Genomic DNA, 26,021 nt, shown 5'->3' with positions numbered 1-26,021 from the left:
CCAGGGCAGCTGAAGCTCTGACCAGCGAAGGGTGTTCTCTGCCCTCCCACACATCCTAGGGGCCCAGAAAGGCAAGGATTTGGAGCCCCAATAGCGGCCAGAGGACAAAATGCTCACACACCCAAGCAGCCTGCCCTCCCACCCTTTACAACACCCGCAACCCATGGCCTCCGTGGTCTCCTCCAGCACACAGGCTGGAAAACAGGAGGAACCAGGGGAGGTCACCTCCCCTCCTAAACCTGCCTCCAGCCCTGTTAACAGGGGCTGGGGTGACAATTCAGTGGCTCAGTGAGAGGATCCAGATGGGAACCCAGTGAACACATGGCTTCCCAAAGGAGGAGGGGCTCTCCCCGCAAACAAAGGGCCCCTGGCCACCCCAACACATAAACACACACACACACACACACACACACACACACACACACACACACAGCCAACTACACACAGGAACCAGAAATACTTCTTTATTCAAGCCCAAACGTGCAGCAGCCGCCTCCCAACCACAGCAGGCTCCTCCTTCCCTCCAGCCCCAGTTTCACCCCGCACAACCCATGTTCTCCCCACAACGCTCCTCAGATAGGGCACTCCCCAAGCAGGGGTATAGCTTGGCTCCGGGACCGTGGTCCCGCGGAGGCCGACTTCAGTTTCTGAATTTGCCCACCAGTGGCTTCGAGGGCCAAGCCCCCAGGCCCTGCTGGTCCAGGAGAAGAGACAGCTGCCGGCGAGCCTCCTGGTAGGGCCCAGCCTAGGGCGGGAGATGAGAGGTGGGGTGAGAGGAGGTACCTGCAGGGGGCAGGGACTGCAGGGCTGGAGAGGGACCGGGATCGGGGAGGGGGACCGACCTTGGCAGCCTCGTAGGTCTTCAAGGCCAGGAGGTAGGGCTTCCCCACAGCCCTGGCCGCCTGGTGAAAGGCCCGGAGAAAGGAGGCCTTGCAGAGACGGGAGGGAGGCCCCAGGGCGGCACTGGATGAAGAGAGGATGCCACTGAGATCAGAGAGATACAAGCTGGACCAGCAGGCCTGCTACACACCTCACACTACCTCCTCTCACACTGTGACAATGTCACAGGACTCACAGGGCAGGCAGAGGTGTGGCCACCACTACGGAGCTAGTAAGGGGTTAAGCGAAGGGGTTGAGCTAAGGGGTTGCGCTGGGATTAGACTGAGGTGAGGAAGCTCATGCATGAGCCCTCCATCACCAGGACCGCTCCACAGCCCGGCCCCAGGGGGCCCTTCTCACTTGGCCTTCACACGCCCGGTGGCCACATCCACAACCTCGATGCCAGGGTCCCCCAGGCTCCAGTTGAGGCTCAGGCCACGGCAGGTGTCAGGGGTGGGTTCGGAAGGGGCCACCGGGGGCCCTGCAAACAGGTGCAGGGCAGTCCGGACGTAGGGAGGTGGCAGGCATGGCCCCAGGACACTGTCCAGGCAGGGCCGGGTGTGGATGGCCCTGCTCAGAGTTGGAGGGTCATGGCATGAGTCAGCTGCAGGGCAGAAGGGACAGGACAAGGTGAGTGACCTCCCTGCCCTCCCTTCTCACCCCCCAACCCTCACCACGTGCTCACCGAGGATGAGGCTGGTGCTGTAGAGTGGAGACACCAGGTGGGCCAGCAGGGCACCACCCAGCCCCAGCACGGCCCAGCGTGCCAGCTTGTCGCTGGCTGACAGGCAGCCCACGTGGGTGTCACAGAGCGAGGGCGCCACGTAGCACACAGGCTTCAGCTGCCCGAGCACATGGGCCTGCAGGCGCATGGGTGGGCTGTGCGGGAGGCCACCTTCCGAGGTGGGGGGCAGGCTGCGGGCCGGGTGGGGACAGACATCAGCGTCAGGGCCGCTCTTCTGACCCCGGCCCCCACCCAGCAGCCCAAACGAGGGAGCCCCATCCCCCGCCTGCCCCAGGGGCCCTGCATACTAGATGTCACGGGCCGCGCCCTTGGGGGTGTTGCTGATGTAGAGGTGCAGGAAGACGCGGGGCTTGAGGGTGAATGGGGGTCCGGGCCCTGGCTGGGGGGCCAGCACGGACTGCTCCTTGCCCTTGGGGCCCCCCTGTGTGGCCAGCAGGAGCTGCCGGAACAAGAACCTAGGAACGACAGGCATAGGGTGGTTGGGAAGACCTTGTCCTGGCGAAGGCTGCTATCAGGCGCCCACCCCACTGCCCCTCACCTCAGCAGGGCCCTGCGGGCGATGACCAGGCCATGGCAGTCATGGAGCTGCTGGCCCGAGAACTCCAGCCAGCCAGCACAGCAGCTGCTGCCAGTGCCCAGAGCCACCAGCTTGTAGATCTCCTTCACGTGGCCCCTGGCACGCGGGATCTCTGTGCAGGAAGGGGCAGAGACGGCCCAGCCTAAGGCAAGGAGCTTGAGGGGGCCCTTCCCAGGGGGCCAGGGTCAGGGCTAGGGCGATCCTTACCCCTCTCCAGGATGACTCCAGCCACAGTCCCCTTACAGGCCCAGTATGGCGAGCGCTCATCCAACAGGAGGTCAAAGCCAGCGCTCACCAACGCTGCGCAGCGCTGCTCATGGGTCAGGATGTTCTCTGCGCCAGGGCGAGAGAGTGCAGGTAGAAGGGGGCCCACGCCTCTCCCCTCAACACTACAGCCTGGGTCCGTGAATGCTCACCTACCTATGCTCAGGGGGGCCAGTGGAGGCTGGCTGGAGGTCTGGGGGGACTCTGAAAGAGGCAAGGAGGGCAGGCTGGTGTGGGTGCCAAGGCCCACCCTCCATCCCTCAGGAAGCCAAGGAGGTGGGGAGAGGAAGTTTTCATCTTCCAGACACCGGACATTACACGAGCTGCTCTTCTAGCAGTCCCTACACCCAGTGTCCCCAGAGGACATGAAAGCAGGGACCGGCACATGTACCCCGCCCCAGCTCCCTGCAGGTGATGTCCTGATGCTCAGATGGTTCGTGCAGCAACCCACCTCCTGCTCACACGCACAGCCACTTCCGCCTCCCCACAGGACTGCCAGCCTCAGGCCTCTTGTCCCCAGCTGCGGCTCAGCTGCCTGGCCCTCCCTCCATTACCTGGGTTCTCCAGCTGACTCCGGATGTAGCAGAGGGCAGACAGCGCTGCCTGCTGTTTGGCCTCTGTCTTGCTATTCGCAGTGCCCGCAGGGCAGACCACACCGTCCAGTTCCACGCTCACAGAGAAGGGGAAGCAGGGACCTGGGGAAGGAGCCAGGTGAGGAAGCAGCTCCCTGGCCTTCGCCCTGTGACAGGTACCACCTCTGCCTCCTCCTGACACCTGACATCGAGGACGGCCAGAATAATGAGACCCTGACTGCCCTTCCCTTCCTCCACCAGGCTCCATCGCCACCCCATGCTGCGCACACCCTTGAGTGCCTCTGCAGGCTGTGACCCATCGCTGATTCAACCAAGTCCTCACCCAACTCCTCCACAACAGGGATGCGTGACTCCATTTCACAGATGAGCAGAAACGGCAGGCGGTTTGCCCAACTTGTGTCAGGACCCAAATCCAGGTCCCCTCTCCAGAGCCCACGCCACCCTGTTCTCAGGAGGAAGGCTCTGAGCACTTCCACCTGCCACAGACACAGTGCTTTCAATTTCTCTCCTCCAGGGGCTCTATATTTGAACACTTTTTCTATGAAACAGTATCATTTTGGGTGTTACTTATAACACAAAAGAGAGATGAAAAATCTGGAACTGGGATCACATGGTCAAAGGTGCAGGGTTAATTTCACAGTACTTGCTGCTAAATTGTTTCTCCCAAGGACTGCCCCTCTGGGGGTTTCCCTTTTGGAAGGGAACCCATTTCAGCACTCCCCACTGCGCTGAGATCTGTCTGCTCTAAACAGGCATCAAAACCAGCAACCACAGACAGACGTGGAAGGGATGTTGGCCTTAGAAAGCCAGCACGTGGCTGCCATCCTAACAGCGACGGAATCTGGGGAGAACCATCAAAGCATGATTTTCTAAAACCACAAGTGACAATGTTATAGGGACAGGATATCTACATGATCTCCAAATGCCTCCCCTGGATGACTTATTCAGCACAAAGGAGAAAGTGAAGACACCTGGTAGATGCCACCCTAGTCAAATCCCCACAGCTGGCATCGCCAGGGGACAAAGCAAGATCGCACACTTCCTGGTGAGATGCGTGCCAAAGACTCGACATCACTTCAATAACACATCACCTGAACTCAGTTCTGAGGAAACAGACAAACCCAAGCTGAAGGACATTTGCAAAACTACTGGCCCTTACTCTTCAAAGACATCAATGTTGTGAAAGACAAAGACAGGAACTGTTTCAGGTAAGAGATTAAAGAGGCATGACAGCTAACTGTAATGTCATACTGGGGTGGGAAACAATGGCCATGAGGTCATTACTGGGACAACTGGCAAAATTTGAATGTGAATAGAAATTAGAAGATGGTATTATATCAATGTTAAATTTCCAGGATTTGATAATTGTATTGTAGTTACATAAGAGATGCCCTTGTTTTTAAGAAATATAGATGAGGCGGGGCACAGTGGCTCACTCCTGTAATCCCAGCACTTTGTGGGGCTGAGGACAGGAATTCAAGACCAGCATGGCCAACACGGTGAAACCCCATCTCTACTAAAACACAAAAAAATTAGCTGGGCATGGGGGCACAAGTCTGTCATTCCAGCTACTCGGCAGGCTGAGGCGCAAGAATCGTTTGAATTCGAAAGGCAAAGGTTGCAGTGAGTTGAGATCTCACCACTGCACTCCAGCCTGGGCCACAGAGCGAGACTCTGTCTCTAAGAAAAAAAAAAAAAGGGCTGGGCAAGGTGGCTCTAACCTATAATCCCAGCACTTTGGGAGGCCCAGGCGGGTGGATCACCAGAGGTCAGGAGTTTGAGACCAGCCTGGCCAACATGGTGAAACCCCATCTCTACTAAAAATACAAAAATAAGTTAGCCGGGCTTGGTGTGGACACCTGTAATCCCAGCTACTCGGGAGGCTGAGGTAGGAGAATCACTTGAACTTGGGAGGCAGAGGTTGCAGTGGGCTGAGATAGTGCCACTGAACTCCAGCCTGGGCCACAAGAGTGAAACTCCATCTCAAAAAGAAAGAAAAAAGAAAAACAAACAAACAAACAAAAAACACGTGAATATATTTACAGGTAAGGAGCATAATGTCTGCAATTAACTTTTAAATTAAAACTCTGGGCCAAGTGTGGTGGCTCACACCTGTATTCTCAGCACTTTGGAGGCCCAGGAGGTCAGATAGCTGGAGCCCAGGACTTCAAGAACAATCTTGGCAACATGGTAAAACCACATAATCTCTACAAAAAAAATACAAAAATTAGCCAGGTGTAGTGGAGTCCACCTGTAGTCCCAGCTCCTCGGGAGGCTGAGGCGAGAGTATCACTTGAGCCCAGGAGGCGGACGCTGCAGTGAGGCAAGCTTGTTCCACCGCATTCCAGTCTGGGCAACAGAGTAAGACCCTGTCTCAAAAAAAATCCAAAACACAAAACAACCACTCTGAGTTAAGGGATTTGAGGGGTATTATTGAAGAAGAGGAAATAACGGTTTACCTCTGTATCATGTACACGGTATTACCCTTACCAAACTGTGCTTAATAACGTCTTTAAGTCAGGGGAGTGGCTCCCATTCCGGTATCTCCAATGGTAGCATGGCAACTTAAATTGCATGTAAGTGGCTCTAAAAACGTATGCAGAAATACCAGGGGGCCTTAACCTCCCTGGAAGTCAGGTGGGAAGAATGTTCACCTGTCATGACTCTTTCACAGTTGAGCATCTGGTGTGGCTGGTGATCCTTGGAGATCGCTGCTCACAGCAGGGTCCACCCCAAGGTCCCAAGCTCAGGCCAGGTCCTGCTCTGGCGGTGTCTCTGAGCATAGGGACCAAGGTCCACCTTCCCCAGACCCCCTCCTCCCCACGTCCTGGGACCCAGCCCTCCGTGGCTCTGCCCTCTGGCACACCCATGCCCCGGCCCGGCCTCACCTGGTGGCTGGTCCTCCCGGAAGAGCAGGAAGATGCCCAGGCTGGCCGCGTACTCCGTGAGCAAGGACACGGCCTGGCTGGCAGGTGGGTCTTTGAGCGGCAGGCTGAGCCCTGCTGGGGGCACAGGGACCCTCGGGGCCTTCCCCATCTGTTCCCCCAAGTTTTCCCACGCCCGGGCTGCCCCCAGTTCCCCGACTCCGGCCCCTGTCCCAGGCCCACTGTCCCTCAACACCGAGACCTGGGGCCACCCACCCTCCGCGCGATACGTCGCGGGCGCGGGCGCGGGCTCCCAGGCACTTTGGGCCTGGGCGGGTAGCGGTCGCCAGGGGCGGGGCTGGGGGCTGATCTGCAACGATGCAGCCAGGCGGGGCTTCCTACGACTGCCGTCGTCGTCAGCGCCCTGAGAAGCCGAAGCCATGGCCGCCAACGAAGATCTGAGACGCTAGGCCCTATCTCGCGCTGCTCTCGCCCTTTCACACGCGCAGGGCGGGTGCCTTCACGTGGGGAGCACGCGGACAAAGCGTGGGGAGCTCCACCCCTGCCATACGATGGCCAATGAGAGCCCTGAGATCTGTGATGGACAGTGCACCCTGCCAATGGGAAGGCCAGTCTCCCAACGATGGCGGCTTGGATGCTTATGGCTGAGGCCAACGTCCCACTGCCTGGACGGAAGTTCCGGCTGAGACCAACGTCCCATGGCCTGGAGGGAAGTTCCGGTGGGTGGGTGAGGGGTTGCTCTAGCAGCTGCTTCTTTAACCGTGGGTGGTCGCGGAGCCTGCAAGGCGGGGGAGGAGGATCTGGGGGCGTCAGGTCCAGTTTCACACTCTAGCTCCTGCCCTAGGCCCCTAGGCACCTCCACATCACAGGCTGCTCAGCTGCTTCACTGGCTGAGCCTGGAGACTTCAACACAGGAATTAGGGGTTCACACTGTCAGCAGGATCATTGGATATAAAATTTCACTGCAGGCCTTTCTGAAGCCAAACATAAGTGTTCCCCAGCCAAGAATTAGCCATTTGATGCAAAATGTAGCTGGGCGTGGTGGCGCACACCTGTAGTCCCAGCTACTCAGGAGGCTGAGGCAGGAGAATCGCTTGAACCTGGGAGGAGGAGGCTGCAGTGAGCTGAGATTGTGCCACTGCACTCCAGCCTGGGCAATAGAGCGAGACTCTGCCTCAAAAAATAAATAAATAATTTAAAAAAAAATAGCCATTTGATACTCTGCCTTTTTCCCCCCTAAGAAGGGATTTTGAGTTAATTCATACAAATACTACAAGATAACAATTGTTTAAAGTGAAGAGCTAGAGATCAAGAGACATAGGAAAAATAAGATAAAGACAGGGATGAAGACAATTTACACAAGGCTTACTGTGATGCAACGCGTATTTGCTTGAAGGAGGCTGCAAGTTCAACGGAGTCTTACAGTAGCCACTAACTTGGGAAAGCATGACCAGTGTCTGTAAGATTTGTCACAGTGCTTGCTGCTGCTGCTGCTGAAGCTGGGCCTGGCAGCGCTCTCCAGGATTGTGACAGTGAGGATGCTGGGGCATATGAGGACCAGGTGGTGGAGTCCTCCCAGAACCTTTGACTTGGAAGAAGCAGGTGTGGTGGGCTGGGTAGTCAGCCTCCCCAACATGTCAAGGATTGACATCAGGAAGAACAATTCCATTTTGTGTGTGTGTGCAGCCCAGAGAGTGGGATGAGGCCCAGGAGAGTGAAGGGACAGCACAGCAGATGTCCAGAAATGGACTGAGGGCTGCACATATCCACAGAGAGGCTTCCACAAAGTCATCAAACCCAGTAACGCCCCAAACGCTCACCAACAGGAGGTTGCGTGAGCAAATCAATGGTATATTCATACAATGGAACACGACTCACTAATTTAAAAAGGAACCAACAGCTGCGTACACAACACAGGTGAATCTATTAGGCACATGGCGTGGAAGAAGCCAGACACATCCTCTCCATGATTCCACTTATGTAAAGTTCTTGAACTGGCAAAACTAATCTATGGTGATAAGAGTCCAAATAGTGGTTCCTTCTTGAAGGAAGTATTGACTGGAAAGTGGCACCAGGGAATTTTCTTTTTAGAAAAAAATTTTGTAGAGATGGGGGTTTTGCTCTGTTGACCAGTCTGGTCTTGAACTCCTGGACTCAAGCAACCCTCCCACCTCGGCCTCCCAAAGTGCTGGAATTATAGGCATGAGCCACTGTGCCTGGCTGGAACTTTCTTGAGTGATAGAAATATTCTCTGTCTTGATCTGGGTGGTGTTCATGTGGGTTTCTATGTATGAATAAAAATTCAATGAGCTGTACATTTAAGACATGTGTGCTTTACTGCATGTTAAGTATATGTCAGTTACAAAAGCAAATTGATAATGGCTTATTCAGAGAAAGGAGGAAAGGAAGAAATGGAACTGGCCTCGCAGTGCCAAAGCTGGATAGGCGTTTTACAAGGGTAATGTAGAATATTAGTGTGGTAGGCAAAATAATGGTTCCCCCAAAGATGTCTACAGCCTAATCCCCAGAACCTATGAGTATATTATTTGGCAAGGGGGCATTAAGGTTGCAGGTGGAAGTAAGGTTGCTAATCAGCTGCCTTTAAAATAGGGCTCTCACCTGTAACCCCAGCACTTTGGGAGGCCGAGGTGGGAAGGTAGCTTGAGCCCAGGAGTTAGAGACCAACTTGGGCAACATGATGAAATCCCATCTCTACAAAAACTACAAAAATTAGGCCGGGCGTGGTGGCTCATGCCTGTAATCCCAGCACTTTGGGAGGCCAAGGCGGGTGGATCACATGGTCAGGAGTTCAAGACCAGCCTGGCCAATATGGTGAAACCCCGTCCCTACTACAAATACAAAAATTAGCTGGGTGTGGTGGCAGGCACCTGTAGTCTCAGCTACTCGGGAGGCTGAGGCAGGAAAATCGTTTGAACCTGGAAGGTGGAGGTTGTAGTGAGCCAAGATCACGCCACTGCACTCCAGCCTGGGTGACAGAGTGAAACTCTGTCTCAAAATAAAAAAAAAAAAAAGAAAATTAGCCAGGCATGGTGGTGCTTGCCTGTAATCCCAGCTACTCGAGAGACTGAGGTGGGAGAATCATCTCAGCCTGGGAAGTTGAGGCTGCAGTGAGCCATGATGGTACACTGCACCCTAGCCTGGGCGACAGAGTGAGACCCTGTCTCAAAAAAATAAATAAAACAAATAAAATAGGGAGATTATCCTGGATTACCTGGGCTGGCCCACTATAATCACATGGGTCCTTACATGGGAAAGAGGGAGACAGAAGAGTCAAAACCAGAGAGATGGCCTCATGAGAAGAATCCGACTGGCATTGCTGGCTTTGAAGATGGAAAGGGGTCATGAGCCAAGGAATGCAGGCAGCTTCCAGAAGCCAGAAAAGACAAGACAGTGGACTCTTCCTCAGAGCCTCTCAAAAGGAACACAGCCCTGCTGGCACTTTTAGTCCAGGTAAAAACTTCCAGATAAAAACAATATAGGCCAGGCGTGGTGGCTCATCCTGTAATCCCAGCACTTTGGGAGGCCTAGGCAGGCGGATCACTTGAGCTCAGGAGTTCAAGACTCAGCCTGACCAACATGGTGAAACCCCGTCTCTACTAAAAATACAAAAATTAGCCGGGCATGGTGGCGCAGGCCTGTAATCCCAGCTACTCGGGAGGCTGAGGCAGAAGAATTGCTTGAACCCAAGAGGCGGAGGTTGCAGTGAGCCGAGATTGTGCCACTGCACTCTAGCCTCCATCTCAAAAAAATAAATAAATAAAGACATAGATGACAGCTGAGAATTTGGAAATTGATTCTTTAAAGCAACAGTTCTCAAAGTATGGCCCCTGGACCAGCGTCATCTGGGAACTTGCTAGAAATGCAGACTCTTGGGCCACATCCCAGATCTACTGAATCAGCAACTCGGGGCGCAGAGGTAGGGTGGAGCCTAGCAAACTTGTAACAAGCCCCCCAGGTGGTTCTAAGGCTCACTGAAGTTTGAGAAGTACTATGTTAGGATAACGGTAAGGTTTATGACTGGACGGTGGTTCTTAAAGTATGGCCCCCAGATAAGCAGTATCAGCATCACCTGGGAACTTAGGCAAATCATCAGGCCCCACCCCAGACTCACCGAATTGGAGACTGTGTTTTAACTAGCCCCCCAGGTGCTACTGCTGACGCACGCTAGCTAGAGTTTGAGGACCACTGCCTAAAGCTCTCCCTGCCTGACCACCCCTGGAAAAGCTTCACTCTCAGTAGGTATTTGTACCCTTATTTGTGAAGCCCGATTCTTGGGATTTAAGGACAATCAGTAGGATACCTACTGACCAATACAGGTCTGGCTTATAGTAGGTGTTCTGTGGGAGTTCGTTAAATGATAAATTTAATACAACTCTGAGGAAATTGGTGAAGTAGATGTGGGATTCGAACTTAAGTCCACCCGGCCTCCACTATTGGGACTCAAGGGAGCTTTATTTCCGCTGCCCACGCGCCGCCTGCACGCCCGTTCCCTCTCCTCCCGGGAGGGGGCGCGCCAGGACCCTAAGAGGCCTGGCTGGGAGGTGGGACTTCCTGCCTCACCAGGAGGCAGTTCCGGTCCAAACCGGAAGACCGTGGGTAGCTGCGGCGGGGCTGACCCGTCCCGAGTGCCAAAGCTGGGGTTCTGCTTGAGATTTCCCTCGTGGTGCCAGGGTCCGGCGAGCGTCACGCCGAGGCCCATTTTCCAGACGACCACGACGACGCCGGGGTCACGTAAGTGCACGCATGCGCCCCCTCCGCGCGGACTGGGCCTGTTCGAGGAGTGGACCCGCAGATGTAGGAGGGGAGGGACGCCCCCAATCCCCAGTCCCCGCGGCAGGCTCACGTTTCGCAGTCCCCAGCCTGTCGTTATTGCGGATCCGACTGAGTTCTGTAGCCTTGGAGGTCTAAAGGGTCCTGGAGAGCCCGCAGCGAGGGCGGGAAGCCGGCCGGGGAAGTCGAGGCTGCCTTGTCTGAGGGCTTTTGTGGGGTCGTGCTCTCCACCAGCGCCCTCCGCCTGTCTAGGATCGTTTCAGGTTATGCGGTTCCAAGAGAAAATATTTTTGTTTCTATTTTATTTTTGAGATAGAGCCTTGCTCTGTCACCCAGGCTGGAGTGCTGTGGCATGATCTTGGCTCGCTGCAATTTCTGCCTCCCAGATTCAAGCGATTTTCGTGCCCAGCCTCCTCGGTAGCTGTGATTACAGGTGTACACCACCACGCCCGGCTAATTTTTGTATTTTTAGTAGAGACAGGGTTTCACGGTATTGGCCGGACTGGTCTCAAACTTCTGGCCTCAGGTGATCCGCCCGCCTTGGCCTCCCAAAGTGCTGGGATTACAGGCGGGAGCCACCGCACCCGGCCAAAGGGAAACGATTTTTGTTTAGCGAGACTCTAATGCTAGCGTTTGCATTTCGGTGCATGCGAGAGCAGTGGTTCAGAGCTCTGCCTCTGAATCGGATGGGAATCAAGTCTTGGCTGTGGCAGCTAAGAGCTGTTGGACTAAAGTTCTTGCTGAGCCTTCGTTTCCTGAACTCCGTAACAGGGACGGCGATAGAAGAGTGCAGCATTTGGCATGCGCCTGGCAGATAGTTGCTGGCGCTTGGTCAGTGAGCGCTGCTGTTATTTTTGCCCCTGTTATTTTTGTTAATTAAAAAGGAGGGATGCTATGGCTGCTCATACTTCTAGAGGACTGTATTTACCAAAGCCTTGTGATGTAATTTTTTTTTTCTTGAGATGGAGTTTCGCTCTTGTTGCCCAGGCTACAGTGCAATGGCGCGATCTCAGCTCACCGCAACCTCCGCCTCCCGGCTTCAAGGAATTATCCTGCCTCAGCCTCCCAAGTAGCTGGGATTACAGGCATGCGTCACCACACCCGGCTAATTTTGTATTTTTAGTAGAGACCGGGTTTCTCCACATTGGTCAGGCCAGTCTCGAACTCCCGACCTCAGGTGATCCGCCTGCCTCGGCCTCCCAAAGTACTAGGATTACCGGCCTGAGCCACCGCGCCCGGCCCCTTGTGATAGAAATTTATTTTTATTCAACCCCTAGTGCGTTTTCTGGGAGGCACTGTGCTTGACAGTAGGAAGACGATGCTGAGATGCAGTCCCTGGCTGTGGAGTAACTTGAGCGTCTTGGGGGTGTAGTCTGTAAATGTATGATGACGGTACTTACCAGCTGGGAGAGAGGCTGCCCCTTGCCGTCTTTCTGACTCCATCTCCACCGCTCTCCACCTTGCTCACTCTGGCTGCCTCATTTTCTCACACACTTCACTGCTCTAGGATTTTCACAGTTGTTGACCGTTCGGCCTGGAACCCTCTTCCCAGTTGTGTACATGGTTCTCTCCTTCACTAGGTTCAGGCTGTGCTCAAATGCCACCTTCTCAACGAGGCTTTTCCTGGCTGGCTTTGCTGAAACCACGCCCTCAGCCCATTACCAGATCCCCTTCTCCTGGACGGGTGGTTGGCTTTAATACAGTTCTCATTACTGCTTGGCCTTGGGCTACATATTTGTTTTTTGTTATCTGCTTCCTCAAAGAACATATGCTTCCCGTAGTGCACTTTTCACTCCTCAGGAACTCTGGCGCCCCTTACCAGCTTCCAGTCTCTCGAGGTGGCCTGTGTGGTGCTTGGTCCTTGTTTCCAGGATGGACTTCCCCGGCTCCCTCCGCCCTGCGTTGTTTCTGACCGGCCCCCTTGGTCTGAGCGACGTCCCTGACCTCTCTTTCATGTGCAGCTGGCAAGACGCGCTGACTCTGCCAGAGGCCCAGCCCCAGAACTCAGAGGTGAGGATGGAGGCAGGGGCCCTGGCAGCTCCAGGGACATCCCTTCCCTGGGTCCCCCGTCTCACATTCACATCAGTTGACAAGGCCACAGAGTGGTGGCGTTCACACGAGTCTGCTGAGACACAGGCTCTGCCACCTCCTCTGGGGTACATGGGCTACCCTGCCATCCCTAGACGGATGCCCCCACTATGCCGGGTCCCTTATGAGACCCTGAGAATGCTGCCTGAATCAGTCGGTTGACCCCTCCCTTCCTGGAACGGAGAGCTGAGTTGAGCGAGAATAAACAAGTGAACTTTATCCAATGGATAAGATGTTTACAAAATGTGATCAGAGCTTGGAATGAAACCAGAAGGATGCTGAAACAGCATAGTAGGGTTGGGAGAGGGGAGGATAGACCTGCAGGGTTTCTGCTGCCTCTGGAGGGACACTGGCCCTTTGCTTGGAATCCTCAGCCGCCTAGTTCCCCTTGGAAACACCCTGTCTGGGAATGAAGCCTGGCAGAGGCAAGTGGGTGAGCAAATAAAAAGAGAGACAGTGGAGCAGAGGCTTGGGGAACGGGGGTCAGGGATGGCCTCCTTACGAGGGAGGGTCTGGCGTCAAATTGGTGCTCCTCTGGGAGTCTGGTTTCCTAGCTCTTTTGTCCCCTGAATGTCTGGGCCGAAACATCTCAGGCCAGCCCAGCAAAGGGAGGTGGAGCCGCCTGCCGGGCTCCCAGAGTGACTGCAAGGTCTCCTGAATGGAAGTGAGGTTACGTGAGATGTGGACCAGCCACTGGTGGCATGAGGGGCTTCCTTCTTTGAGAGCCAGCACAGGTGGAGGTCGGAAATAGGAGCTCTAGGGTCAGGCTGCCTGGGTTCACATCCCAGCTCTTCTCTTTACCGGCTCTGTCTTCTGGGGCAAGTGGCAGTGTGCCTCAGTTTCTTCAGCAGTAAAATGACAATGCCAGTCATCCCAACTTCGCAGGATTGTTGTGAGGATTGGATGAGTTGATAAGAGATGAATGCCTGTGCACAGCCTGGCCCAGGGAGGGCATTCATCATGATACTGTCCTTGCGATTGTCCTCCCTTCAGAATGGGGCACTGCATGTGACCAAGGACCTGCTGTGGGAGCCGGCAACCCCTGGGCCTCTCCCCATGCTGCCTCCCCTCATCGGTAAGGGTCTCATTCCCCCGGGCTCACTCCACACCGCTCCACCTATTCTTCCCACTGCTCCCGCTCCTGAGACCTTCCTCTCCCTGCTAAGCCTGTGCCTGCTCAGGACCCTTGGATACCTCCAGTCGCCCAGGGCATCTGGCCGCACTCCTGTGCCCTCCCCAGCCCTTTCCGTAACCTCCTTCTCAGATCCCTGGGACCCTGGCCTGACTGCCCGGGACCTGCTTTTCCGCGGAGGGTACCGGTATCGGAAGCGGCCCCGAGTCGTGCTGGATGTTACTGAGCAGGTGAGTGGGCCCACGGGGGACAGTGCTGCATAGCCTGGAGACTGTGCTTAGTGACCTGGCCTCCTCTTCTCCCCAGATCAGCCGGTTCCTCTTGGATCATGGAGACGTAGCCTTTGCGCCCCTGGGGAAGCTGATGCTGGAGAATTTCAAGCTGGAGGGAGTGGGGGTGAGTGGCCCGTGACTCCAGGGGTGGGGACTCCCTGCTGTCCTTCAGGGGTGAACTCGAGGGTGTGTGAGCCTGACAAGGCCTTTCCATGCAGAGCCGCACTAAGAAGAAGACAGTGGTCAGTGTGAAGAAGCTGCTCCAGGACCTCGGTGGACACCAGCCCTGGGGGCAAGTGGCTGATGAGAAAGGAGGAGATGGATAGGCATAGCTAGCTGGTGGTGGGGATGTAGGAGGTGCTAGGACGCACATACAGCTTTCCGTCATACCCACTTCCCCCCTGCTCCATGCAGTCTGAGCTGTACTTTCTTACACCAGACTTCCAACTCCAAATCATCTCAGGGGAAAGCAAGATTTACATTTGTGGACTTAAGGCACAGCTGCATCCAGATGTTCAAATAATGTTCATAGAGCTGTGTCTCTCTTTCCTGTCTCGTCCACTTGCCTCTCCCTGCACAGTTCCTAGACAGGCTGTCTCTAGGTAGCAGCGAGATGGCTTGTGATCTAAGGAAAGAGCCAGTGTCCTTCCTGTGGCACCGGAAGTCCCAGAAAGGACTTTGGTTGGCTTGGCTTGGGTCTCACACCCATCTGTGAACCAGTCACTGTGGCAAGGGCAATGGAATATTGTTGGTGGCCAGGGCTGGGTCACATGATTGCTTCCGGGGCATGCGAACAGGATGGGGTGGTTTCCCAAAGGAAGAAATTCTAGGTAAATAAGAAATGTGTCCACTGCACTTGGCCTCCTTGGGATGGGACCTGTCCTCCCCTGAGTGCCACTGAGTGATCCTCCTGCTGTTCTCTGGTCCCCAGGTGTCCCTGGGCTTACCTCAGCAACCGACAGCGCCGCTTCTCTATCCTCGGGGGCCCCATCCTGGGCACGTCGGTGGCGAGCCACTTGGCAGAGCTGCTGCACGAGGAGCTGGTGCTGCGGTGGGAGCAGCTGCTTCTGGATGAGGCCTGCACTGGGGGCGCGCTGGCCTGGGTTCCTGGAAGGACTCCCCAGTTCGGGCAGCTGGTCTACCCTGCTGGAGGCGCCCAGGACAGGCTGCGTATCCTTTCTTGCGAGACAGGAGATTCCAGCGGGCTCGCCTCTGGTAGAGGAGGTGCTCTTGGCATGGTCCAGAGAAGGGCAGGAATTTGGGGGGCTTGCAGTGACCATAGCTCGTGCACTGATCCTTAGTGAGAGGCCCAGATTTCCAAGAGGTCGTTCTGACCCCAGGTGACAATCCCCAATTCCTTGGGAAACCTGGACGCATCCAGCTCCAGGGACCTGTCCGGCAAGTGGTGACAAGCACCGTCCAGGGAGAAAGTAAGGCCCTTACATACACTTTCCTCCCTCAGTGGCTGACCTGCTACCTGACCCCTGACCCTTTCCATCCCTCCTCAGCTCTGCTGGCCGTCCGCTCTGACTACCACTGTGCCGTGTGGAAGTTTGGTAAACAGTGGCAGCCAACCCTTCTGCAGGCAATGCAGGTGGAGAAAGGGGCCACAGGGATCAGCCTCAGGTGAGGGGGAGTCAGGTTGGTCAGTGAGGAGGGGCTGGGGGCAGGGGTGAGCAGCCCGATGTGAATGCATTCCTGCCCTGTAGCCCTCACCTGCCCGGGGAGCTGGCCATCTGCAGCCGCTCAGGAGCCGTCTGCCTGTGGAGCCCTGAGGATGGGTATTGCCGCTTCCTGTGAAACCCCCCACCCTAACCAACTGAACTCCGCCCTGTTTAGCATGTCACGACCCTTGAGCCCCTTCCCCATCAGCCTGTCCCCCTGCCCATGGCTTGCCTGTCTCCCCAAGGCTGCAGCAAATCTACAAGGACCCTGAGACCCTCGTGTTCCGGGACTCCTCTTCGTGGCGTTGGGCAGACTTCACTGCGCACCCTCGGGTGCTGACCGTGGGCGACCGCACCGGAGTGAAGATGCTCGACACTCAGGTATGGGCTGGCGACAGAGGACCCACCCCGACTGCGGGAGCGGCCGCAGAGCGGTGAGTCCCAGGCTGGCTGCGGCCTGGGCGAGGACAGCGTCACGGGCCTGGGACTGTGGGGAGGGCTGACCCTGTGTTTATCTTCCAGGGCCCGCCGGGCTGTGGTCTGTTGCTTTTTCGTTTGGGGGCAGAGGCTTCGTGCCAGAAAGGGGAACGTGTCCTGCTTACCCAGTACCTGGGGCACTCCAGCCCCAAATGCCTCCCCCCTACTCTTCATCTCGTCTGTACCCAGGTGAGTGGCACACAACACCGCCCCGCCCCACCTCTGCTCTGTCTCAGATGGTCACTAGAGGCTGCTGCTTACCAGCGGCTCTGCTGGGCCCAGACAACCACCCAGCAAACCAAACTCAACCCTGGATGAATCTGTGGCCCAAACACGCAGTGGATCCCACAGTGGGTGCTAACAGGCAGGTGGGGAAGCTCTCCCAGGGCCTCCCCTTAGTAGAGCTTCGAGGTGCAGCCAGGGGTGGAGCAGGGGAGGAGGGGCCTCGGGGTGGGGCTTCCGTGCAGAGCTGGAGAGTTTCTGCTGTGCAGGAGGCGGGGGCTCTGAGGAAGCAGGTCTGTCCTCCACCCGCCCTCCCGGGGACATTCGTAGGCGTGCCTCGAGCACAGGCTCCCAGGTCAGGAGAGTGGGGGTGGCTGCGGGAAGGCCAGGCAGGTTTCTGCTGGCAAGGCTCCCCCACACCTCTTCTGAGCACCCCTTTCCCACTTGTTCTGTCTGTCCACCGGACTGTCGGTCAGAATTGGTGAAGGAAGCGGCACCTGTTCAGGGCTGGCAGGTGAGGTCTGAGAGGCACGTGGAGGCTGATGGGAGATGCTGCTGCCCCTCAGGGCTCTGCACTCACCTGGAGAGCCACATGGGGCCTGGAGGGCCACTCCACAGCTCAGCTCCCAAGTTCGGCCACATCCCCCTTCTTTCTCGGGCCCCAGTTCTCTCTCTACCTAGTGGACGAGCGCCTTCCCCTGGTGCCGATGCTGAAGTGGAACCATGGCCTCCCCTCCCCGCTCCTGCTGGCCCGACTGCTGCCTCCGCCCCGGCCCAGCTGCGTGCAGCCCCTGCTCCTCGGAGGCCAGGGTGGGCAGCTCCAGCTGCTGCACCTGGCAGGTGAGGGTCCAGGCCAGGGTGGGCGGCGTGTGGGAGATGGGGCGGTCGGGGCCTGGACAGGGCCTCAGCTGTCTGTCCTTCCTCAGGAGAAGGGGCGTCGGTGCCCCGCCTGGCAGGCCCCCCCCAGTCTCTTCCTTCCAGGATCGACTCCCTCCCTGCATTTCCTCTGCTGGAGCCTAAGATCCAGTGGCGGCTGCAGGAGCGCCTGAAAGCACCGACCATAGGTGTGCTGGGGTGGGGGAGTGAGCTTGGGGGGCGCAGTGGAAAACATCCCCTCCCCCCGCTAGGCCCTGGAGGTCACTGTCATTCCCGTCACCAGGTCTGGCTGCCGTCGTCCCGCCCTTGCCCTCAGCGCCCACACCAGGCCTGGTGCTCTTCCAGCTCTCGGCGGCGGGAGATGTCTTCTACCAGCAGCTCCGCCCCCAGGTGGACTCCAGCCTCCGCAGAGATGCTGGGCCTCCTGGCGACACCCACCCTGACTGCCATGCCCCCACAGCTTCCTGGACCTCCCAGGACACTGCCGGCTGCAGCCAGTGGCTGAAGGCCCTGCTAAAAGTGCCCCTGGCTCCTCCTGTGTGGACAGCACCCACCTTCCCCCACCACCAGATGCTGGGCAGCACAGAGCTGCGGAGGGAGGAAGAGGAAGGGCAGCGGCTGGGTGTGCTCCGCAAGGCCATGGCCCGAGGGCGGCTCCTGCTGCAGAGAGACCTGGGCTCCCTCCCTGCGGCAGAGCCACCCCCTGCACCCGAGTCAGGCCTAGAGGACAAGCTCAGTGAGCGCCTGGGGGAAGCCTGGGCAGGCCGAGGGGCTGCCTGGTGGGAGAGGCAGCAGGGCAGGACCTCGGAGCCCGGGAGACAGACCAGGCGGCCCAAGCGCCGGACCCAGCTGTCCAGCAGCTTTTCGCTCAGTGGCCATGTGGATCCCTCAGAGGACACCAGCCCCCCTCATAGCCCTGAGTGGCCACCTGCTGATGCTCTGCCCCTGCCCCCCGTGACCCCGCCCTCCCAGGAGTTGACTCCGGATGCATGCGCCCAGGGCGTCCCATCAGAGCAGCGGCAGATGCTCCGTGACTACATGGCCAAGCTACCACCCCAGAGGGACACCCCAGGCTGTGCCACCACACCTCCCCACTCCCAGGCCTCCAGCGTCCGGGCCACTCGCTCCCAGCAGCACACACCCGTCCTCTCTAGCTCTCAGCCCCTCCGGAAGAAGCCTCGAATGGGCTTCTGAGGACACAAGGTGGGCTGCCCTCAAGCCCCAGAGAGCCCCTCATCCTTCCTCCGGGACCAGATGTGCCTTCCACAGTTGAAACTTGAGAAGCAGAGCTCGCCACCTTCTGGAGGCCACTGTGATGATGAGCCAAGCAATTTGGAGCCAAGTTGAAGGGACAGGGCAACAAAATACAGTAGTAGTTTCTTTTGTATTTTGTATATTCGCCTGAAGATCATCCCGCAAGGCAGGCTGGAGGTGCCGGTGGGCCTGTGTTGCTGGGATTTTAGTCTGTGCTGGGAGGCAGGGCTCCGCTGCGCCTCAGCTGTGGGGGCCTCAGGCAGGTCCCTCAGTTCTCACGCCTTCCTGTCCAGTGGAATGGGGGCCAGTAGTGCTGGCTCCTCGTGTTTGGTGAGGGTGGAGTGAGGCCCCTGCAGAGCTGCTGATGAGGTGGGCACAGCGGCCGTTGGCAGCTGCTGTTTTGGGTTGCTTCGTCAATCTCTGCCCCGGTCTGATGTTTTCTACAGGGAGATGCCTTGGATCCAGGTTCAGGGATGAAATAAACTTGTCAGCTGAAGATGAATTGGAATGGTCACATTTTTTAGGCTGGACAGCGTCCCACCACAGCAACTATCTGACACTGAGCTCATGCAGAGAGATGATGGCTGATGACCCTTGGGACATGGGTCTGGCACCTGTGGGCTGTCGATAGTGCCCTCTGAGCAGAGGGTCACGGTCATGTCAGTTTGGGGGAATTCTCTGTGGTGCCTCACAGACTCCCCCCTTTCTTTCCTCCCTCCCCTTCTCATTTTGATGTCTAAAGCATCAAGTCCCTCTTCCTCGGAGTTTCTCTAGCTGCAGTGGAAGATTCTGTTTTCCTGTGGGGAAAATGCTCACTTGAGATGTTGCAGGGACCCGGGTCTGTCTGGTTTCTGATGACATAGTAAGAGAAAGGTCTTTTTTCAGGTTGGCTGGTGAAAGGAATTGCATGTGACTCACACAAACAGGAGCTAGCCCAATCATACACTGACTCGCGTGGGTGTTAAAATGTTTATCATGCCTAAGGGAGACATTTATAATTAAACCATTTATGCTACATATAACTGGGGAAAACTATGATGCTTTCGGTGCTGGGAATGCAGTGAGGTCCCACGTGGGCAGAGCTTGGCTGGGCTGGGCAACTCCGACACACGTCTCTGGGGGTGTGGCGGCGCTCTCAGTCGGCACTGTGGAAGGAAGGGTGACCTGTGCTTTCTCCCTGTCACTGTGACTCCAAGGACAGGGGGGCAGCCTTGGGGTTCAGTCCAGGCCAAATTCAGTGTCCTCAACTGGGCGTGGTGGCTCACACCTGTAATCCTCAACTGGGCGTGGTGGCTCACACCTGTAATCCCAGCACTTTGGGAGGCCGAGGCAAACAGATCACCTGAGGTCAGGAGTTGGAGACCAGCCTGGTCAGCATGGTGAAACCCCATCTCTACTAAAAATACAAAGATTAGCTGGGCGTGGTGGCAGGCCCCTATAATCCCAGCTACTGGGGAGGCTGAGGCAGGAAAATCCCTTGACGGGTGCCTGTAATCCCAGCTACTTCAGAGGCGGAGGCAGGAGAATTGCTTGAACCTAGGAGGCAGAGGTTGCAGTGAGCCAAGATCACATGACTACATTCCAGCCTAGGCCACAGTGCGAGACTGTCTCAAACAAACAAAACAAACAAAAACAAATTATTCAATGTCCTCCAGGCCTGCCCCCGCCCGAGGCTGCACGGGCTCCAGCCCAGACTGCACTTTTCTGTGCTGGTTCCTAGAGAGGAAGAGAAGGCCACTCAGTGTTCCCGGGAAATGCACTCAGGCCGCTCCCTGCTTCCTGCCTGCAAGTCTGGAGTCAGCCAGGCAGCTGTCTTCAGAAAAAAGCCTGGCCACCGATGCGTGCTGGATGAGAGTAGCACGGTCTGGGCTCCACACAGCCCCCAATTTGGGAGTGCACCTGAAGGCAGATGCTGAATGAAAAAACAGTCCCAGCTTGCTTGTTCTCAGCACTAACCAGCTGCTCCCCAAAACCGCATCTGCCAGGCACATGTGCCAGCCTGCAGTATGAGGGGAGGCCCCGGTACATTCAGCATGTTTTTCTGGGTCTTCTGCAGCCAGGCCTCTGGCTGCCATCCCTGCCTGGTGCCCCTTTGCCCCTTTGCCTTCCCTGCCTTGAAGGCCACTAGGACTGGCCTGTGATTCACCCGGGCCTGGGTCACTGTGGAGCAGCCACACCCTTGTGTGGCTGTCACCTCGCTTGCCCCACACTCCCCAGCAGTGGTGTTGGTGGTCCCCTCCAAAAGCCCTGGTCTAGAAAGGCTGAGGCCAGGGATGGTGAGGAGGGGGTGGAAATGCACGGTCATTAGGCCCCTGCCCCAGGAGATCTGCATGACCACAGGGGGCTTGTGACCCCCACACACAGTCAGACTCGGCTGCCCAAGAGGAGGCTGGCTCGGTGGCTTCCTGGCCCAGGCTGGCTGCCAGCAAGTGGCAGCTTCAGAGCCGTGAACTCAGGAATGGGACCTTCAGAGGATCTGAGTGGTCTGTCCTGGGTGACCCCTCCAGCAACATGAAAGCTCAGGGTAAGGCTGAGTGACTGCCCTGCCCCACCCATCCCAGGCCGGGGAGCCAACATTGTCTCCACTGTGCTCTCGGCCCCATGCTCTTACCCGGAGAAGAGGCTGCAAGGAAGTCGCTGTCCCTGTCTCCACTGGAAGTGAGTGGTGCAGCATCTCTTTGGCAGGTGGGGGGCATCAGTGGCTGGCCAGAGGGGTCCTCGTCGCTGAGCTCCTGGATCAGGGGTCTTGGGGACTTGGTGTCTTGTTTTCGGATTTCCAAGTCCCTCTTAGCTTCTTTTTTAAAGATGTCTGTGAAGGGCACCCGAGCCGCCTTTGGGGTGTCTTTAGAGACTGCAAATATATTTGACAGAGTGTCTGTGGGCAGGTTTTCCAGCACAGGGAGTGACGTGTAGTCCAGTTCAGGGTCACTGTCATCACTCAAGCTCGAGATGACCTCAATCTTCGGAAAGCACATATTCTATTTACAGAAGAAAAGGTGTCTGAAAGTTTCTGTTTTCACAACAGAATCGCTCTACAATGCACCACGCCAGTTCTGCTTTTTCACCCAATGTCACAAAGTATTCTGTTGCCACATCCAAGAAAGGCCCAAGGGAACACAGGACTCTGAAAGTTAGGCCTGTGGGTGGCCACTCCCTGGGCACAGCTCATGTCTATGCCCTTCTCTCTGCCCTCTGCTCCCCCAGCCACTGGCTATTCCTCACCCTCCTGGTACCTGAGAGGGTGCACCCCTGAGCCCTGGGCTCTGCTTGGCATGCCCCTGAACCCCGTTTCCTTCACAGACTCTCTGGGACTTAGCTCCTTGGACAGCAGCCCCCCCCACAGTAACTGTGTCTGTTTTCTTTGCTGCTGAGCTCGTGCACAGAGATGATGGCTGATGCCTCCTTCTCCCTCAGGGTACGGGTCTGGCACGTGTGGGCTCCTGGTAATGCCAGTAATGGCCTCTGGGTAGAGTAGGGTCACGTCACTCTGAGAGAATTCCCCATTGTGCCTCACAGACTCACCCCTTTCTTTCCCCTCTCCTGTTTTCATTTCCTTCCCCTATATTCAGACAGACATTCATAGGATGGACATAGAAATAAATCTTAATGACAGAAAGTACTTTCAGGTAACTATGCACTGTACTCAGCTGTTACAAACCAGCAATAGATTTTCAAGTGGTTCATCATAAAATCTTAAAGAAATTGAACAAGAACAAATGGCATTTCCTTCAGCAAGGTGAAAATATGGGGGATGTGGGCTGGGTGCGGTGGCTTACGCCTGTAATCCCAGCACTTTGGGAGGCTGAGGCGGGTGGATCACTTGAGGTCAGGAGTTCGAGACCAGCCTGGCCAACATGGAGAAACCCCATCTCTACTAAAAATACAAAAATTAGCTGGGCGTGGTGGCACATGCCTGTAATCCCAGCTATTTGGGAGGCTGAGACAGGAGAATTGCTTGAACCCAGGAGGTGGAGGTTGCAGTGAGCCAAGAACACACGATTGCACTGCAGCCTGGGTGACAGAGCCAGACTCTGCCTGAAAAGAAAAGAAAAGAAAAGAAAAAGAATATGGGGGATTCAATGCTTTATGCACAGGGAACATTTTACTTTCAAGTTTAGGAGAGAAACGGTAAACGACAAGAACGAAGGTGGAATTAAGCTGCCTGTGGGAAAATGGTTTCTAATGACCTTAACCTGGTCTTCCAGAGATTTGCCTGTTTCATCATCATCTTCCAAGTCAGGTAGGTCCTGAAAGAGCAAGTGAGCCGCACATCACCAGGGAGGTACACGCACTGTCAACGTTCTGATAGGCACGATAAAGGCAAACACGCAGTCAACCCAGCCTTAGTTACAGTTACTCAAATCACTCAGGTGACTCCCCTGCCTGTTCCCCACCAAAAGGAACTCTAGATACACACAAAGCAAGCGTTGCCACCTCAGGTGTCTGGATCTAATAAATGAAAGGGAACTTGCAAGGTGTGACGTGTTTAAAGAATTTCCACAACTTTTTTCTGCTTTTTTATTAAGAGACACAGCCAGTTCATCTTGGGGGAAATAATGGGACCCAAACCAAATGCACCTCTGTACAAACTAGTCCGAAAACTCTATGTGGTATAAAAGTAATATATTTTGTACCTCCCCAAAACTTGTAGGACTTTTTTGTTTTGTATTGTGGGTGTTTGTTCGGTATCTTTGTCCATAACAACCAGTGCGTGGCTGGGGAGGCAGCATAGTGTGTGGTTGGATGCATGAACTGGAGCCACGGTGCCTAGGTTGTTACTCCCCCACCACCATTTTCTAGCTGTCTGGCTTTGGGCAAGTTGCCTAACTTCTCTGTTTCTCATTTCCCTCATCTGGGAAATTGGGATGATAATAGTATGTACTGCTTAGAGTTGTAGGAAGGGTTACATCAATCAATACAAGTCATGCTGAGAATGGTGTCACCCATATAATAAGAAACCAATTAATATTAGCTATTAGTGTTGTAGTTATCTATATGGTCAGTTCTCAAATGTGAGAGATAAATTGCCCAATTATGTCTCTTTCTTTTTCTTTTTTTTGAGACAGAGTCTCGCTGTGTTGCCCGGGCTGGAGTGCAGTGGTGAGATCTTGGCTCACTGCAACCTCCGCCTCCCAGGTTCAAGCAGTTCTCCTGCCTCAGCCTCCCGAGTAGCTGGGATTATAGGCACCTGCCACCACGCCCAGCTAATTTTATTTTTTTTATTTTTTATGTTTTTGTATTTTTAGTAGAGGTGGGGTTTCACCATGTTGGCCAGGCTGGTCTCAAACTCCTGACTTCATGTGATCCACCCACCTTGGCCTCCCAAAGTGCTGGGATTACAGGTGTAAGCCTCCACACCTGGCCTTTGTTTCTTTTTTTTACATAGCTCCAGAAAACTAGAAACCCACTGTGAATTCTGACCGTGATCACTTTAACTCTTTTTTTCTTTTTTGAGATGGAGTCTCGCTCTGTCGCCCAGGTTGGAGTGCAGTGGCGTGATCTCGGCTCACTGCAAGCTCCACCTCCCAGGTTCCTGCCATTCTCCTGCCTCAGCCTCCCAAGTAGCTGGGACTACAGGTGCCCATCACCACACCTGGCTAATTTTTTTCTATTTTTAGTAGACATGGGTTTTCACCATGTTAGCCAGGATGGTCTCGATCTCCTGACCTCGTGATCCACCCACCTCGGCCTCCCAAAGTGCTGGGATTACAGGCGTAAGCCACCATGCCTGGCCGATCACTTTAACTCCTACTGGGCCATGTGAAATTCTGAAGTTTGAACATTAGAAACACCAGTTTAGAAGAAGTTTAACAAGGAAGTGGGCAGGGGGCCACCTCTCCAAGGTATAAGGTCAGAGGTACCCAGAAATGCCTCTCCTATTCGTGCCCCATCAAAGGACAGTTCTTGGGGGGTTGTGAGACAATGTGTGAATTCCCATGGTACCATTCTTGTGGGCCTAAGCATTTGAGACTGTCATCAAAATGGGAAGAGCTTCAGGGAAGAGTGACAGGCAAGGCTGCGATCAAACATTCACTCAAGGGGATGGGACACTGAACCGTCACACCTCCATGAGCCAGAAGGCCAGTGAGAGCCTAAGCTACCTGCTGGGCGGTGTCCACGGAGGGGGGAAAAGATACAATGTATAAAGATACAATGTAACTGATGATACAATGTAACTCTCACCACGAATTTGGATAAGGCAACTAGTCAGAACCACTGAGCAAGATAGCTTCTTTGGCAAAAAGGAATCAAGAGTTTGGTAGACATGGTTCAAGGGTAGCGATTTGGGTCAGGGCTCCCCAAACTTGAGCATGCATGTGTATGAATCACCTAGGGCAGTGCATGAAAGTTGGATTCTAATCAGTGGGCCTGGGGTGAGGCCTGGGAGTCTGCATTTCTAACCAGCGCCCCAGCAATGCCAGGCCTGCCGGCCCAAGGACCACACTTGGGGTATCGAGGGTCTCCAAAGTCTGCATCTGATTACCTATTTTACTAACAGTAAAACTGATACTTATCTCCAAGATTAAATACTTCACGTACATCAATGCAGAATGTCTCCTTTGTCTCCAGTCTAATGGTTTCCAAATCTTCCGTTCTCATTCCATCAAGTTCTGTAACGAATACACCCTCAGTGGCCACAGCCTGGGGAGTCGGTTCTAAAGAGCAACAACAAGTCTTGGAGTTAGTTTAACACACAGCGGGCAGATGGACGAGCCTACGGTGAAGATGGGCTCCCAAGGGCCGGGCTCGGTGGCTCATGCCTATAATCCCAACACTTTGGGGGGCCAAGGTGGGCGGATTACAAGGTCAGAAGTTTGAGTCCAGCCTGGCCAACACAGTGAAACCCCCGTGTCTATTAAAAATGCAAAAATTAGCCAGGTGTGGTGGCGGGCACCTGTAGTCTCAGCTACTTGGGAGGCTGAGGCAGGAGAATAGCTTGAACCTGGGAGAGGGAGGTTGCAATGAGCCGAGATTGTGCCACTGCACTCCAGCCTGGGTGATAGAGCGAGACTTCATCTCAAAAAAAAAAAAAAGACAAAAGCCCTCCTTCAGGGCCCAAAGGCCAGCCTCCATGACAAACACGGCAGCTCACCACAGGCTTCTGTCTGCTGGAAAAAGAACGGAACGGCTACCCTTTTCTGTAATCTGGAGGCGAATCCCATGAGATGAAGAGCACCGGCCAGGAGTCAAAGCAGCAGCCGCAGGAATCTTGGAAATGGCAGCCGACTGCAGGGTGACAAGGGATGCCAGCAGAGGCGACTCGCTCAGAGACGGAGGGGCAGGCTTCACAGCCCACCGCCA

The 26,021-nt window shown here is 55.4% G+C and overlaps 3 protein-coding genes across 62 annotated transcripts in view; 1 reads left to right on the top strand and 2 right to left on the bottom strand.

Moving 5' to 3' along the window:
* Nucleotides 1-448: 448 nt before the first annotated feature.
* On the bottom strand, nucleotides 449-6,606 carry ADAD2 (adenosine deaminase domain containing 2). Of its 18 annotated transcripts, none has more exons than XM_016930279.4 (11): nucleotides 5,947-6,453; nucleotides 5,713-5,769; nucleotides 3,020-3,160; nucleotides 2,622-2,669; nucleotides 2,409-2,534; nucleotides 2,163-2,343; nucleotides 1,912-2,079; nucleotides 1,565-1,794; nucleotides 1,240-1,483; nucleotides 843-984; nucleotides 449-745 (listed from the first exon to the last, which is right to left on the bottom strand). In XM_016930279.4, the coding sequence occupies exons 1-11, from the start codon at nucleotides 6,362-6,364 to the stop codon at nucleotides 641-643; spliced, it is 1,860 nt and encodes a 619-aa protein (XP_016785768.1). In that variant the 5' UTR covers nucleotides 6,365-6,453; the 3' UTR covers nucleotides 449-640. The 18 variants fall into 18 exon arrangements, with proteins under 18 accessions (XP_016785768.1, XP_016785769.1, XP_016785770.1 ...); XM_016930280.4 differs by having other exon boundaries at nucleotides 843-963; XM_016930281.4 differs by having other exon boundaries at nucleotides 2,163-2,313.
* Nucleotides 6,607-10,522: 3,916 nt separating this feature from the next.
* Nucleotides 10,523-19,221, top strand: TAF1C (TATA-box binding protein associated factor, RNA polymerase I subunit C). 28 transcript variants are annotated; one of them, XM_063797878.1, is made up of 17 exons: nucleotides 10,559-10,695; nucleotides 11,722-11,911; nucleotides 12,012-12,115; nucleotides 12,535-12,744; nucleotides 13,816-13,897; nucleotides 14,087-14,184; nucleotides 14,261-14,350; nucleotides 14,445-14,518; nucleotides 15,158-15,396; nucleotides 15,540-15,656; nucleotides 15,735-15,852; nucleotides 15,936-16,007; nucleotides 16,136-16,271; nucleotides 16,413-16,556; nucleotides 17,255-17,429; nucleotides 17,516-17,653; nucleotides 17,749-19,221. In XM_063797878.1, the coding sequence occupies exons 4-17, from the start codon at nucleotides 12,607-12,609 to the stop codon at nucleotides 18,657-18,659; spliced, it is 2,532 nt and encodes an 843-aa protein (XP_063653948.1). In that variant the 5' UTR covers nucleotides 10,559-10,695; nucleotides 11,722-11,911; nucleotides 12,012-12,115; nucleotides 12,535-12,606; the 3' UTR covers nucleotides 18,660-19,221. The 28 variants fall into 28 exon arrangements, with proteins under 28 accessions (XP_054524480.1, XP_511139.6, XP_063653949.1 ...); XM_054668505.2 differs by lacking the exon at nucleotides 11,722-11,911 and having other exon boundaries at nucleotides 10,523-10,695; XM_063797877.1 differs by lacking the exon at nucleotides 11,722-11,911 and having other exon boundaries at nucleotides 10,549-10,695; nucleotides 12,516-12,744.
* DNAAF1 (dynein axonemal assembly factor 1) overlaps nucleotides 18,831-26,021 on the bottom strand; it is a 33,831-nt gene continuing 26,640 nt past the window's right edge. The window contains exons 9-12 of one of the 16 annotated variants that reach the window (XM_016930277.4): nucleotides 25,260-25,375; nucleotides 22,907-22,966; nucleotides 21,331-21,697; nucleotides 18,831-19,570 (exon numbers count right to left, since the gene is read on the bottom strand). In XM_016930277.4, the coding sequence (XP_016785766.3) occupies nucleotides 19,464-19,570; nucleotides 21,331-21,697; nucleotides 22,907-22,966; nucleotides 25,260-25,375 (650 nt within the window). In that variant the 3' untranslated portion in view covers nucleotides 18,831-19,463. Of the gene's footprint in view, nucleotides 19,571-19,674; nucleotides 20,256-21,330; nucleotides 21,698-22,906; nucleotides 22,967-25,259; nucleotides 25,376-26,021 lie in introns of those variants that run through there. The other 15 variants (XM_016930278.4, XM_016930273.4, XM_054668511.2 and 12 more) reach the window with 15 other exon arrangements.

The sequence above is a fragment of the Pan troglodytes genome, chromosome 18 (assembly GCF_028858775.2).
Source record: "Pan troglodytes isolate AG18354 chromosome 18, NHGRI_mPanTro3-v2.0_pri, whole genome shotgun sequence".
NCBI lineage: Eukaryota > Metazoa > Chordata > Mammalia > Primates > Hominidae > Pan > Pan troglodytes.
The sequence above is the reverse complement of the archived record's forward strand: the minus strand, read 5'-3'. Positions and strand labels throughout refer to the sequence as shown.